At 34.1% G+C, this 15,545-nt stretch overlaps 1 protein-coding gene across 1 annotated transcript; it reads right to left on the bottom strand.

Moving 5' to 3' along the window:
* Positions 1–3,005: 3,005 nt before the first annotated feature.
* LOC106663496 (exonuclease mut-7 homolog) lies at positions 3,006–14,539 on the bottom strand. The gene is made up of 15 exons (XM_014388369.2): positions 14,338–14,539; positions 14,152–14,277; positions 9,870–10,007; positions 9,591–9,805; positions 9,318–9,520; positions 9,059–9,252; positions 8,809–8,998; positions 8,398–8,750; positions 7,187–7,330; positions 6,990–7,121; positions 6,684–6,835; positions 6,407–6,625; positions 3,769–3,897; positions 3,430–3,651; positions 3,006–3,364 (listed from the first exon to the last, which is right to left on the bottom strand). Exons 2-15 carry the CDS (start codon positions 14,273–14,275, stop codon positions 3,233–3,235), a joined length of 2,547 nt encoding a protein of 848 aa, XP_014243855.1. The 5' UTR covers positions 14,276–14,277; positions 14,338–14,539; the 3' UTR covers positions 3,006–3,232.
* Between the last annotated feature and the right edge of the window lie 1,006 nt (positions 14,540–15,545).

Here is a 15,545-nt window from a genome sequence, read left to right as displayed (position 1 = left end):
TGAAGTGAAAATGTTAAAAAAATTAAAAAGAGCACCAATCATATAAAAGAGAGAGATAAGGTATTATTATTATTTTATTATTATTATTAGTAGTAGTAGTAGTTTTATATTCCTGGAGAGATAAGACATCTTGGTAAAATGGTAGTTGTCTTGAGTACCTGGACACATAGGTCTGGAGGGTAATGAAAAAGCAAATGAGAGAGCTAAGATCGGGACGTCCCAACCCCAAACTTAACCACCCTGATTCCACCCTCTGATGCTAAAAGTGCAATCAAAAAAGAAGATTAAAAGGACAGCATCAGCGAACCAGAATTTAATTTAGAATAAGTGGCCCTCATAGGACTTGACTCATAGAAGGGTCATTCTTGCCCGATTAAGAATAGGCCATGCGAGGTTGACATTTTTGGGCCAAAGCCTGCATATATGTACAGAATGCAGAGAATGGTTGATCGATCTGTCCCACCTAATTGAAGGGTGCATTTCCTTTGCTTTATAGAGAGAGCACACAGAAATGACACCCGTTTTGAGAATTGTGCTCGGGCACGGCATTTGGACCCCTGTTCTGATTCTTGGATGAAACGGGGTTGTTCTATTATATATAGTAATAATAGTTGTGTATACCTAGTTTGTGCTGAGAGGGAATATATTTATTAGTGTGAATATGGAATGTGAGAGAGAGTCAATGGCGGAATATGAAGTACCCCCTCAATTAGGTTTGTTGTATAGTCTGTGTAAAGTTTGTGTTGAGGGTGAATGTATTTATTAGCGTGAATGTGTGATGTGAAAGGGTCGATGGCGGAATATCGAGTTGGGGTACTTAAGAATAGTTGTATAGCCTCAATACCCTCATTTAAGCTATTTGTATAACATACGTAATGGGTGATGGAGGAATATCAAGTTGATGGACACTTACTTTTGGCATGCAGAGAAATGCTGCTCGATGTGTCCCACCTAATTGAAGGGTCCTTGGCTCCATACAGAGAGGGTGTAGGAATGCCGCCTGATATGAGTTTTGTTTCAGCAGGGCAGTGAGTATTTGGGTCTGCTGTTCCACCACCCTGAATGAGTGGTATGTAAATAGGAAAGAATGTATTTAAGAGAGAGTGATGGGAGACAGATTACATTGGTTCGTGAAATGACCTAACTGTTGATAGCCCTAAGAGTCAATGTTGGTGGACTACAAGAAGGGATAAACTGTGTATGTATGTACATAGTTAGGTTAGTTGATTCAACAGTTGAATGGATGAGTGTCAAGGAGTAGCCCTGTACCAAATGATTGGGAACTGCCTGAACCCGTTCAGACACAGTCAACTCGTCCACCCAGGAACAGTTTACGTTCTCGTCTTAACCTCAAAGATGCACAAGAGACTTGAACTCAACTTGAAAGATACAACTCAGCATTTGTCCCACCAGTCACCTAGCTGAGTTAACTGAGTTCACCATAGAAAACGGCAATCACAAGTTTAAATTTAAATTTAAATTTACTTAGTATGTAATGTGAGGAATATAACATCAAGTTTAAAATGAGTGAAGGTTGCATGGAAGACATATAGCAGTAGTTATGAGAAAGGGCCTATTTCCTGACCTCACTTCCACCTCTACACACCATTATAAAGTTGAAGCTATACTGGAAGATGACTAACAGGTGTGCACATTTAAAAAATAGTGCAGGCATAAATATCAATGTGGCGAGGTGGAAATTTAAACTCGAGGGCAGAGTAGATAACCTTAAACACCAAACCCAATTATGTGCACATTCTTGAAGTTCCTGTAGTGGATTTCCCTGGGAGGCCTCTTTCTACAACGGTAGAGTCCTCTTTGCAACCATGAATCCCCTTCTGTATATCCAACCTGATCCCTTGCCCAGAATGGCTTCAGCTGCAGGAGAAAAATCCGGTAAAACGCCAACTTGCTCTCCCACCAGACGGTGGAAAAATTCTCGTGACAGCCTCCCCTTCCGTCTTTTAAATGGTTTTAACCGCACACATCCTGACCCCTTGATGGCTTCGGCCACAAATAAAGAGGAAAATTCAGCAAAACACTGACTTTTCCCACTCTGTCCTTGGGACTGGTTCAAAACCGTCCTAGCCCTCTTGTCTCACCTCTCCTCATCCTCCACACCACCGATACATTACCCTACACTTTTTTCCCCTTTTTCTTTATAATTTTATTGCACAAAATGCGCACACGGTTAAAAATAAACTGTGAAAATCAAAACTGTTGATGTACACATACTTACTTGAAACTATTTGGAAGTACGGGTGTCATTTATGGTTGGCCAAATATGCCAATATTCAAAACTAACAGAGTTTTCAGTCAAAGATTTTACAACTAATTGTTTAACTGCCCCTTCTTATGTTAACAATAACACACTTCAAAGAGATCTTCACAAAGTAGAAAAAAATTTTAAACCTTCTATTTAGCGTAAACTACAGAAAGGTATTTTACGAGTGGTAAATTTGGTCAAACACCGTTTAAAAGACAAAATGTTAAATTTTGTAATTCATTAAGGAAGATACATTATTAAATCAACATGATCACAGAAAAAATACTTATTCAGTAACAATTTGAAAATAGTAAAACATTTTTACTAAAAACTATTTTGTAACCTTATTTTCAGCTTAACTCGTTATTTGAATGAAAAAAGGTAACCACATATATCATGTAATCACTACATCATACAATAAAAATAAAATTTTCATATATGTTTGAACATCACAAAAATTATCAATTTTATGAACTACTCCACTCAAAATATAACTATCGAATATAGTAATGAACACAGTGAATCACACTAAGGTTCAGAATTAACATATGGTAATCACGTTAAACAAAAAACACCTGGCCGTTAAGCCAAATTTGTCTTGAAATCCAATTAAAGTTTTTGGAAATAACTAAAATTTTGAGGTTAATACATTTAAATTTTACCTATTTAGTTGCAGGTGAATAGTTTGATTATAAATTTTAGTATGCCATTCCATTTTTATTATTATTATTTTTGTCCATTTTTAGTTTCAAGTTTTTCATATTAATAAAAAGAGATATATGTAAAATGCATCGAGATATTTTTGCTCAAATATACTTTTTTTTTGAAGATCCAGCTACAAGTATAATTAAAACAAATGTCATAAACAGGAAGACCCTGTTTAAAAATGTTTGTATAATCGGCATGGAAAAAGAAGAAAAAATGTAAAATTATTTAAACACCGTGTAAAAAAAATATGAGCACGGCTTAACTGGTGCGAACTGCATTGTTGCCGAGAACTCGATCGAAATACCCACCATCCCAGTAGCAAGATCCACAGTTGTCACAAATGAAATATTCTGTTACGGTATTCAATATAGTGTCAGTCACTTTTTCCAGCTGGACGGAACAAAAAAATATATTAGGTGAAAGGAATTAGGATAAATTCTAGAATAAGAATTTACATTGACAGGAGCACCGGTCGAAGTTTTCAACCTTTTGTCTTCCATCTCATAACATTCGTCTTCACCATTGTATGAACCTTCACCGTTTAACCAATCGTCCTCATATTCCTCCTCGATTCCTGCAGGTACTCCAACGCAGGGTGAAGGAGCAGGGTGATCAGTTTCTTTGTACTCCCTTATTTGGTCTGCTGAAAGGGTGAAAATATCGCAACCATTGCAAGCCTTAAAAAAAATTAACATTTGCGCAATAGGATTAAATATATTAGAGATAATACAATACAAGATATAATAGAAAATAAAATAGACATTAAGACAAAAATAAAAATTTGTAATATAGACCTGGCATCGGCTTAGAAGATCCTCCTTCTGAACGACTATATTGAAAAGATTAAGGACTTCTATCAACTGATTATCACTGTGTTTTGAACAAATTTGAAAAAGAGTGTTTTGTTTCATCTGGCTGTTGACCTGACACAAAAAAAAAAATCCATGAGGAAATTAAATATATTTAAAATTGCAAATTGATTGAACTAACTAAACTGCACCACATAGCAAAAAAATTCATCAATCATAAATTTTATTGTATTTCAACACTTCTTCCTCAATATGATATTTTCTAAGAATTATAATTTCTATACTAATTTTGTAAAAAAAAAGTTGAGATGAAAAATTAGTGTCACGAGCAGGAATTGAACATGATTTTCAGACTCTGTGCTCTACCGCTGAGCTAATGTCACTTTCGGCCCCCTTGACAAAAACTCTTCATCTCAACCTACAAATTTAAATTCCCTTTTTCCACCAACATACAAAATTGTGGCATAATTAGCTGCTCAAACAATCAAACAATAGACATCAAACATAGACATTGTCGATGGTAGAGAATTATCCAAAAATCATGAGGTTCGAATCCCACACATGAGACTAATTTTTCATCTAAACTTTCTTTGCATAAAATAAATATACTGTGAACAAGTAAATATTAAGTTAATTAAATACTATATTATATATTATAATTATGATAGTTATCTTTTTTTAAACCCTTCTTTTATAACATTTTGTTAATTAAGACAAATTAGAATGTTAAGTTGATTGTTTAATGACATGGTATTTTGCCACTTTTTTCATGTTTATATTAATTTAAAAATAAATTGTAAAACATAAATAAAAAACATGAATATGGCACAAACTCTGAAATATTGTAAACAAATTTAAAAAGTTTAACCCCTTAAATTGGTTTAATTAACACAAACATAACAACACACAAAAAAATGAATTTAAAAAAAATCGATAACAGCCAAAAAAATTAATAGTGGATGTTACATCTGCCTACCCAGATTACAGCCAGACCAACATTTAGAATGTTAAGAGTCTGAAAGTATAAACTACGTATATTAGTGAATCCTCAAATTTGAAATTCATCTCCAGCAACATTACCAATTAATTAATGTACTATTTTCATAAAATGAAGAAGTCAGACTTTTAAAACAAGAAAATGAAAACAGGTATTACAATATATTTCTTATCGACCAATACCAACTTCTTGGAACCGATTCCACAAAAATTGAATAAAAGTGACTCTAGAAGACAAACCAACGTCTACCAAGTGGGTGGGCAGCTTCTTAATATTTTGTGCATGCGTATGTGCATATGTTAATGCGGATCATCTAGAAAGGAACCTAAATAATCCTTGAAAATTGCATAAGACTCCTACAAATGGTTTTGAAGCTGGATATGGGATTTTATGTTTATGCATGCACATTTGTATATGTTAATCCGATTGGTATAAAATTCATAGGGGATCATAAAGACAAGCTATCCACCTATTCCCTGAAAATTTCATAATAATCCGAAAATGTTTTGTGCATGCTCATGACCATACATTAATCCATTTGAAATGAAATTTATAGTGGATCACCTAGAAAGCAATCACTCTAATCCCTAAAAATTTCAAATTAATTTGATAATATTTCGTGCATGCTCATGATCCATCTCGCATAATCCCTCCCTCAAAATTGCATAATAATTAAAAAAATAGTTTTGTAGTTTCACCAGATAGAAGGAATTGACCACAGACAGACATGGAACCAAATTTGTTCAGAAAGGTCTGAAATGCCAGTGGAAACTTTGATTTTGTACAGCAAAAATTTATTCGACATCTCGTGTGAAAACAAGGCTCCTCTACCTTCACAGTTCGGAAGTAATATTTAAAAATTTATTGTATTTTTGAGACTGGGACTCAAAACTTTTGAAGACTTTTGACACAGTTTTTGTTTAATTTGGTTGAAATGAGGACTGACAGTTTCTTGATAAATTCTCAAATCTGGAGCCTCATCTATCAGGTAACCAGAAAAGTTCATGCAGTTTTGCATTTATTATCATTTTAATACCGTTAATCAATTTATATAGAAGGATTAGACATCTACATACTGTAATGCCAAAAGGATAATGTATCAATTTGTAAAGAAAAATTTTTCTTAAATAGTTCATTATAAATCATTAAAATAAATTTTAAGGCTCCAAACCCATAATTGACATGCCTATTGTATATCCTCTTGTGTTCACGTTTTTCAAAAATTTCAATTTTTTTTTATTTTCACATATTCTGTAATGCATCTCTCTCATGTACCCATGTTTCGGGTGGATGAGAACCGATGCACTTAACTTGTAAAGTAATAAAAAGCATAAGTAAAAAATAGTAAAAATAAATTAAAAAATCCCAAAGAACAAAAATTGTCAAAAAATAAAACAACAAACAATATTGTTTAAATATTGACTTTTTTTTAATCATACAATAGAGTGAGTATTAAACAAGTTACACCTGATAGTAAACTAGGAAACCAAGTCCTCCAAACAAATAAAAGCAATAAATAAAACATAATCGCAAGAAAATTTACAAAAATAACTGTTGTTTTGTGGCACTGTTTATTATGCATGCACAGTTCTAGAACAGACAAACAATTTTTTAAAACAAGCTCACCTTTGTGAAAAGAGCTGGAGGGGCGAGAAGTATTCGTCCTTCATCCTTTGCAATTTTAACTAACTGGTTGAAAGTTGTATGCGAAGGGACTAAATTGCAATCGATCCCGCATCTCCTTAGTTGTTTTGCCAAGCCGTACAATGTATTATCACATACCGCTCTTAGCCAGGAGACCCCAACAGGATTTTCATTTACAATGTAGTATTTTTCTTTTGATTTCTGGTGAAAAAAATAATTTATGTGAAAGGAAGGAAACTGTAAAACTAAAATCTTTTACTTTATGATTTGATCCTTTTGTTTTCTTTCCTTTGTTGCGCTTCCATGATTCATTCATAATCTGATTTACTATATCTTCAAATGGTATATTGCAAGTATCACAGACCTTGTTTAACACAGTGTATATTTCAATTAGACAGAAAGCATCCAATGCTAAAATATACCCACGATTACAATTATTTTACCGTATTATTAACGTGTGTAGAGATTAGGGACTGTTAATCGATAGTTATTCAGATATCGTGAGACCTGACCGCATCTCACGATATCTGAATAACGTATTATTAACATTAATACAAATTTCTACCTGCATAATTGATTTGTGATGGCCGCAGAGGGCGAATTTGCCAATTGGAAAATTGCTCAATTTTATTCAACGGCTTTCCAACGCACTGTGCGACCAATTGGCTCAAACAAGAGCTTGAACATCTGTCACTCTCTGCAAATAACGACATTAGGCAAGAAAAATACTGATTTAAAAAAAAGTGTCTTTTTAAAACTCACCACTGAAGGGAAATTGAAAATTGTAATCACGTACAAGGCGGGTCCAAAGGGTTGCCAAATCTAGAAACCCAGAGCCAGAAATGGAAATGTTTCCAATCGGCAAATGTTGCTTCATTGCACTGAAGTCCGCACTTAGTGAAAATCCTAAAATACACATTCATCAAAGACAATAAATATGTATAGTGAAACTTCTTTGTAACGGACACTCTTGGGGAATGAAATATTGTCCTGTTTATTACATTATAAAAATGTTTAGTATGTATTACAATAAGGGCCACAATGGGAGTTTCAAGATGAAGAGACCTTTGAAGACCTTTGAAACATTGAGGATTTTTAGCCTTTTCTATGAACAGAGGGTTTTTCAAATTCACCAAGCAAAGTTAAACACTCCTTTGAAACTTTTATTTACTTAGCCGGAAGGGTTCTAAACAAATAAGGCCGTCTCAGTGCAATTAAAAATGTTTGAGTTCAAAATCAATATTGTTTAAGTTTTTCAATCCAGTTTTGTACAACTTTGGTCCTTTGGAAGACTTATGCTCTTCAATTTTACTGTGTTTTAGATTTGTCGAGCTGACTTGAAGATACTTTGAAATCCATTTGCCATAAATGTTTTGTATCTTCTAAGGCCTTTTTTAGGATAGGTAAACCAGACAGTGGTATTTTACAAACCCGAGTACTGAAAAACTATTCAAATACGACCTGATCTAAGACAGAGGTTTAGAAAAAAAAGATGCAGGATTTGTCATTTCCATGTTTGTAAAATTTATCTATAAGTTCCTTTTTATTCTTTAGAATTTCACTTGTCTGGGTCTTTCCAATGGAAAACTTCGCAATAATAATATTTTAATTATATTAATTTTTTTCTTTAAGTTTTAAACACAGTGAAGAAGTATTTAAACATGTTGGCGAAGTGGCATAATCATAGAAATCATCTAGGAATATGTATTGGAAAGCGAACGAAACATCTAGGGGAAAAGGTGTTTCTCAGAAAATGCTCATTTTCTGGAGGCTACTGTCCACTTTGGGTAGAATTTTAAAGCCAGAGTATAGCTGAAAAACTGAGTGTCCGTTATTGGAAGGGTCTCCTTTACAGAAGATCTTAATGTGAAGAAACTAATGGTAAAACACCGGGAAATCAGAATTTGTCTATTAAGGGAAGTTTCACTGTATATCATTTTGATTTTATTTTACTTTTTTGAAATATATATTACCAATTTTGATGATATTTTGATTTGAAAGAAATATCGTAGAAAACTCTTCCCAGAGATGATTGTAATTCCCTACAGCGATGACATCGATCAAATAAATTTTATTATGTGTAGCAAGTTGCATGAGTGATAGCCCGGAGGTTGAATTTTGCAATGTGGGTTTCCATTCTGTGTCCAGGCCGACGATCGTCGCACCATCGACTGCAGATTCGATTAAATGGATGAACTTAGGCTCTGTGTCAACGATTATTATTGAACTCATAGGCAGTGATAAAGTGTGGAATAAGTCTTCGTCTTGACTATTGACATCCGAAAGCACGAGATTACTTACGTTTTCTTCAATACAAACATCATCGCTGAAAAATAACGTAGAAATAAATTTACAATATTAAGCAAAATGCATATTTTACACACCAGGAGCTGGTATCGTCGTAAGCTTCTTTAACATTTTGAGGCAGTTCTTCATAAGGTACATTCAATATTTTTGCCCAATAAGCCGATTCCTTTAAATCCCCAGCCATCATTAGCCTCGAAATTAGATTTGAGTGAATCTCCCTGTTGGTACCGCACATGTCAATGACCAATTCTCGAAAGCCCTCCTTGCCTATTTGGACGTTTTATCTTTAAATAATTCTCTAATTAATTTCAAATAAAAAAATCATACCCAAATTGCCGTCAACATATCTCTTGTGAATCAAAAAATTGATCGTTTTTATCGCATTCATGACTGACATGTTCGGCGTCATTTCTGGTGGTATGTTATGCATCGTCGCAAATCTTTTCACCATTTTGCATAATGATTTTGGCTGGGTGAATTTAGCAAGAGCGCTCGTTTTGATGTGAGGTATATTCAAATCACTGAAATTGAGAAACAAAAAAGTGTTAAAAATTAATATTACGACTCAATATGTAAAAATACTTACTCAACAATTTTTGTTATGTACTTGTAAATATTACTTTCTCCGAGCGCTCTGTCTAGAAATGTAACAAGCGGCAAATAACAATCGGGAGATTTTTTAACAAAATTTTCGACAACTGTTAATTTATCTTGCAACAACAAAGGTATCAAAAATTCATAGATTCCAAATTGATCCTGTAAGTCTAGTAAAGTAGCCCAATCAGCCACCTGAGTATAAATAATTGTTTTAAACGATCCAATATAAAAATTATATCAATATTGTAATAATAACAATTACCTCTTTATACATGTGAATATGAAGCATATCTTTCAGTTTTGGTAAAAACATAAATTTGTCGACTTTTAACTTATAAATGTCTATCACAGTTCCGCTAAGTCCTTTGTGTCTTTGTCTAGAAGCAACCTGAAACGCTTCGATTTTAACTGGCTTGGTAAGCAGATGATCGAAGTTGTCATCTTTGTGTTTGATCCAAAATGCAAATTGTTCCATAACTGGGAGAGAAAAATTATCAAATGAAAAAAATAATTGGATATGTTCACTTCAGACAATCCTCACTGGTGTTTGCAAGACTGACAGTCTTTGATGGATTGTAGTCAGGAGAGAGTCTGACCAAATATAAAGCTTGTTCATACGGATTTGCCACTGTATCAAAATACGACAAAATCATGCTGTGCACAGTGCTGCATTTCTTGCCTATAATTATAGAAAGAATTTAGTATTAACAGAAAAGTACTAAATCATGTTTTATATTTTTAAAAACTCCATTGAATTATTGTTAATTCTATAAAGCAAAAGCCAAAAAACTAAGAATTTTCTATGGACAAGGATGTACAAGAATTTCCAAGACGTAAAGAAACCAAAAGTTATTTATCTTAATTTGAAACTTTTTTTAATAAGGGCACCCTGGCCAGCACAGGCCTCTCCCAAATCTATCAAAATTCTACTAGCAACATACTAGCGTAGGTGTCCCATGAGAGGTATGCATGTCTCCCTGAACCTGAGGTCATTCTCTATCCAACCAAAAAGCACCCCCGAACAGGAGACCACAAGTTTCACCACTTTATTATTATTATTTTTTTAAACTACAATTTGCACAAAACCTCGTAGCATACACTGTAGTGTTTTAATGTTACTATGGAACATTTTTTCTTTTATCGATGCGATTTAACTCAGAGCATTCGATATTGATAACATTTGTGCTATTATTTAAACATTACTTTTTTTTGGCAAATTTATAAGACATTCAATGCTTGTAAGTGGGAAAAAAACGCACATCCAACTCCCTCATTCATCTTTGATACATGAATATTTTATGGCAACCAGGCCATTTTTCATTATCTTCATTCAATAATGGGTCATTTTCCGCTTTAAAAAGCTTTCCAGCCGGGAAGTGAGCAGGCCGCAGCCAAGGAACCCCCCCCCCAGCAGTTGCACATGTCTCCTGGACACCCTTTTGTTTTAGACTCGGGTCAGAACCACTTTACAACACATTTTTTCATACTATTTTACTCTTGTGTAAATAAAGAATGTATTCATTTAAAAAAATTTTTTAATAAAATTTTTAAAAAAATTTAATACACCCTTGTAACTGCCATCTAGACACAAGACTTTTTGAAGATGGCGAAGTACTGAAACGCATCTGACAGATAAAATCAGCAAAATAATAGGTAACTATCACATCTATATATATAAAACAGTTCCGTGACTGACTGACAGGCAAAACACAGACCAAACCGTCGGATCTAAAGGGCTGAAATATATATACAATATATCCCTATGACATGGACTGCTGCTAAGAAAGGATTTTTTGAAATTCCATCCCCATCTATACAAACTGCTCAAAAGTTAATAGGGTTATTTGTAATTTATTTTTATTCTATTAATTTTAATTTAATTAACCGATATATTCTTGTTAGTTGGATAAAACAAAATAGAAAATACAAACCAAAAACAAACAAATGTTAATCCTCATTTTTAATAACAGATTAAGAATAGTAAACATGAAGATTACTCATTTTGTAAACAAACACCTTTTGTCGTCTTTTCTCCATTTTAATCCAGTTTTATTCTCTTTAACCAAGGAAGGACATCATCTTGAACTAGAAGTCCGCAATATTATTGTGAGAATGAGTCATGGAGGTCACCAGCAAGTGGATATCGCAGAGGCAGAGTGTCGTCTCCTAGGCTTTAGCCTGATTCCGAGAGACTGGTAGTGTCAATAGGAGACCTGGTAGTGGACCTTAGATTTTCAGTACAAGAAGTACAGTAAGATGCTAAGGGACGACAGAAATAGTCTGTCATTGCTGCAAGACCGAACCCTATCCATGCAAACATAGTGCCCACCAGATCCTAAATAAAGTACAAGATGTTTTGGCAAGGCCTTTATCCACATGGCCTCACATCGTATGCGTATCGGCCCTTTGAGATGACCTGCAGCAACATCCTGTCATCAGCAACTTGAGAATATGATGCAGCGAGCGCCTACAAGAGAACGCCAATTGAAATGCTGTTATGTTTACTGATGAGTCACATTTTTGTCTGTATTGTGATAGCAGGCACCAAAGAGTCTACTGAGAAAAGGGGCTGCAGTCTGCGGACAATGCCCCCGTTCGTGCTCCATTCAGTCCAGTTAGGAGGAGGCAGTATGATCTCGGCTGAGATTTACACTGGAGGACGAACTGGACTCCATATTATTGTAGGCAACCACACCTCAGTTTAGAGAAATTATCGAGGAATACTTCCTTCAAACCAGGGATCTTGTTGGCAGGGATTTTCAATTTATGGATGAAAATGCCAGACATCAAAGAGGCAGAGTTGTCCATCAATGTTTAGAAAACACGGAAATTTCCCATCTTCCCCTTCCCAAATTGTCTCCAGACCTCAATCCCATTGAGCACATGTGGGACACGTTGCAGAGAAGGCTTTTCAATTACCATCCACAGCCAGTTGACTTGCAAATTACTAAGGGCAGCATTGCAATATCTACAGAGTGAAATTCCTTATGAAATTAGTAACTTTATTAATAATATGATTAACAGAAGCACAGAGGTTTTAGCTACATTATGCATTGTATACAGGGTGTCCCAATTCCTTCTGACGAAACTCAGGGAATCGATTCTACTCTTTGTGTGGAGCAAAATATGCTCAGAAGAAAATTTTCGATAAGTTCTCTATTTTGAAGATATTCCTCAATTTAGGTTTTTCAACTTTTCACTACCTTACCACATAAAAACGCTTACAACTTCCAAAATGTTTAGACTACAGTCCAATTACACCATTTGAAAGAACGCTAAATTTGCTGTAAGATACTTCTATTTGCAATAATCTGAATGACATAAAATGTTAGCCAATATCAGTTGGAACATGTCAAAATTACAAAATTTAAAATTTTGGTCATTATTGCAAGTTCTCTGAGGTTAAAAAAAAAATACCTACAGCTTGTCAAATTTCACAAAAACTTCTTCATCTAATATGCTTTACGTTGATTTTTCAACTCTACTAGAACGTTATTGAAAAACCTGGATAAATCAACGATATTGGCTAACAATTAATTAAGGTTTTTAGTTGAGATGAAAAAAGTTAACGGCACGAGAGGGATTCGAACCCACGACCTTCGGCTAGATACGCCGCTGCTCTACCACCTGAGCTATCGTGACCTCGATCCACTCGAACATCAACTCCCCATCTCAACCCCACCTTCTGAATTTTCCCTCCCTTTGCCCCTCTCGTGCCGTTAACTTTTTTCATCTCAACTAAAAACCTTAATTAATTGTAATGATTTAATTGGTCAAGAAGAACACGAAATTAGTGAAAGAAATATTAGCTAACATTTTATGTCATTCAGATTATTGCAAATAGAAGTATCTTACAGCAAATTTAGTGTTCTTTCAAATGGTATAATTGGATTGTAGTCTAAACATTTTGGAAGTTGTAAGCATTTTTATGTGGTAAGGTAGTGAAAAGTTGAAAAACCTAAATTGACGAATATCTTCAAAATAGAGAACTTTCCGAAAATTTTCTCCTGAGCATTTTTTGCTCCAAATGAAGAGTAGAATCGATTCCCTGAGTTTCGTCAGAAGGAACTGGGACACCCTGTATATTGTTTAAAAAACTTATTGTGCCCAATAAACAAAATTATGTTATTGAGACCTTTTATTTTTCAAAATTCCTTAATTAATTTTTTCTTTAGTAAAGAACTTAATCAATTCTAATCAATTTTAATGCAATGTCTAATTAAAATAAAATAAAAATGCTAGGGAAAGTAAATATTATAAAATTGGCAATATCCCTATTCATTTTTGAGCAGTTTATATAAAACAGTTCCATGATTGACTGACAGTCAACGCAGACCACTGTCCGCTGGATCTAAAGGGCTGAAATTTTGACAGTGCGCTCCTATAATGACACGAATAACTGCTACGAAAGGATTTTTTTTTTTTATTCCATCCCTAAGGAGATCATACGGATAATTTTTTACCATGTATTGACCAAAGTGTACTGAAGAAGAGAAGAATATTGAGAAACGAGACATTATATTAGACAGACACACTAGCACTGCATCACATTGGAAAAGTTTATTAAAAAAGAGTCCAGAGTGGATAAAGTTACGGGTAAATGCTAGTTATATAAAAAAGTGTGGATACACCTCCAATATAATTTTATAAATTAAATAACACCAGCCATTTTAATATTTGACCTGCAAATCAAATTCATGTTTTTGCTTCATTTTGGTGGTGTGTGTGGTACACGCTGAGTGGTACGGTTGAACCACTAGTTTATAAATATACTTCACAAATAAATTTTAAAATATATCAGCTATCCTATGTCAATTACTTACACTGATTCCAAACATTTTTTAGATTCCTCATAAAAGTTTGTTCCGAGTCGTTGTACCGTGAATTTGAAGAAGACGGGCTAGACGACTCCTCGTCCGTGTACATGTCATCTTTTGGCAAATCCATCCCTGATTAAAGACAAATGTACCATCAAGTGTCAGAAGCACAGTTATTGATTAAATCCTTACTATTTACGATTAATTATGAAAGGTTCGGCAGTGTGTCAAGTAGGGTGGGTTTTAAACCCAAGGCGAACCCCTTGGGGCGAGGTGGTACGATTTAGACGGATCCGGTACTTGGCCGTCGAAAAATAATAAAAACAAATTACAACTCAAATAAAGTAACAATCTAACACTTAGGCAAGATAAGACTATTGTACTGGGAAGACTAGGTCGTAAATACACATGGCATCTGTACAACCGTTGACGTGATATTAGAGAAAGCATACGCATCATTTCAGGAGAATTGATAAATTAACAATTAAATTTCACTGTTTTATGCTTTTCATTTTCATACTGAACACCAATCAAGTTGCCTATTTTTTTTTTTACAATACATTGTTCGTCTATCTACAGAGACCATTTATAAACAAAATTTGCAGTACTGCTGTACACTTTACTTCATTCTAAATGACGCTATAAAATTATACGTTCCAATTCCTAAAATTGATCAGGAAAGAAAAGGATCGAAAATCTCAGTATAATAGATTAAGGCGCACATTGGCATAGAAGGGAATAAAAAAGCAGCCAAAAGCAAGGACCTAATGGAAACTTTCAACCTGGCAATGAGGCACACAAAAATGGAATTGAATCTAATCTAGAAAATCTAATATTCTTCAAAACTACAGGGTTTATGAGCTTAATTCTTGTTTCAATCGACCCAGTAGTTGTTTTACATCAAAAAAGACAATAAATATTTTTTGAAAGTTTTTTTTTTTAATTACAGGGTTTAGGGGCTTAATTTTTGTTCCATTTGACCAAGCCAGTTGTTTTACATAAGACAATAAACATTTTTTTTAGTTTTTGCGTTTTTTCTCAAAAACTGCAGGATTTATGAGCTTAATTCTTGTTCCAATCAACCAAGCCGGTTGTTGTACATCGAATAAGACAATAAATATTTTTTTCAGATTTTTGCTTTTTTCTGGAAAACTACAGGGTTTATAAGCTTAATTCTTGTTCCATTGAACCAAGTCAGTTGTCTTACATAAGACAATAAACATTTTTTGGAGTTTTTGCGTTTTTTCTCAAAAACTACAGGATTTATGAGCTTAATTCTTCTTCCAATCGACCAAGCCGGTTGTTTTACATTGAATAAGACAATAAATATTTTTTTCAGATTTTTGCTTTTTTCTGGAAAACTACAGGGTTTATGAGCTTAATTCTTGTTCCAATCAACC

This window comes from Cimex lectularius, unplaced genomic scaffold (assembly GCF_000648675.2).
Source record: "Cimex lectularius strain Harlan isolate CLEC.00 unplaced genomic scaffold, Clec_2.1 scaffold2, whole genome shotgun sequence".
In the NCBI taxonomy this organism is placed as follows: domain Eukaryota; kingdom Metazoa; phylum Arthropoda; class Insecta; order Hemiptera; family Cimicidae; genus Cimex; species Cimex lectularius.
The sequence above is the reverse complement of the archived record's forward strand: the minus strand, read 5'-3'. Positions and strand labels throughout refer to the sequence as shown.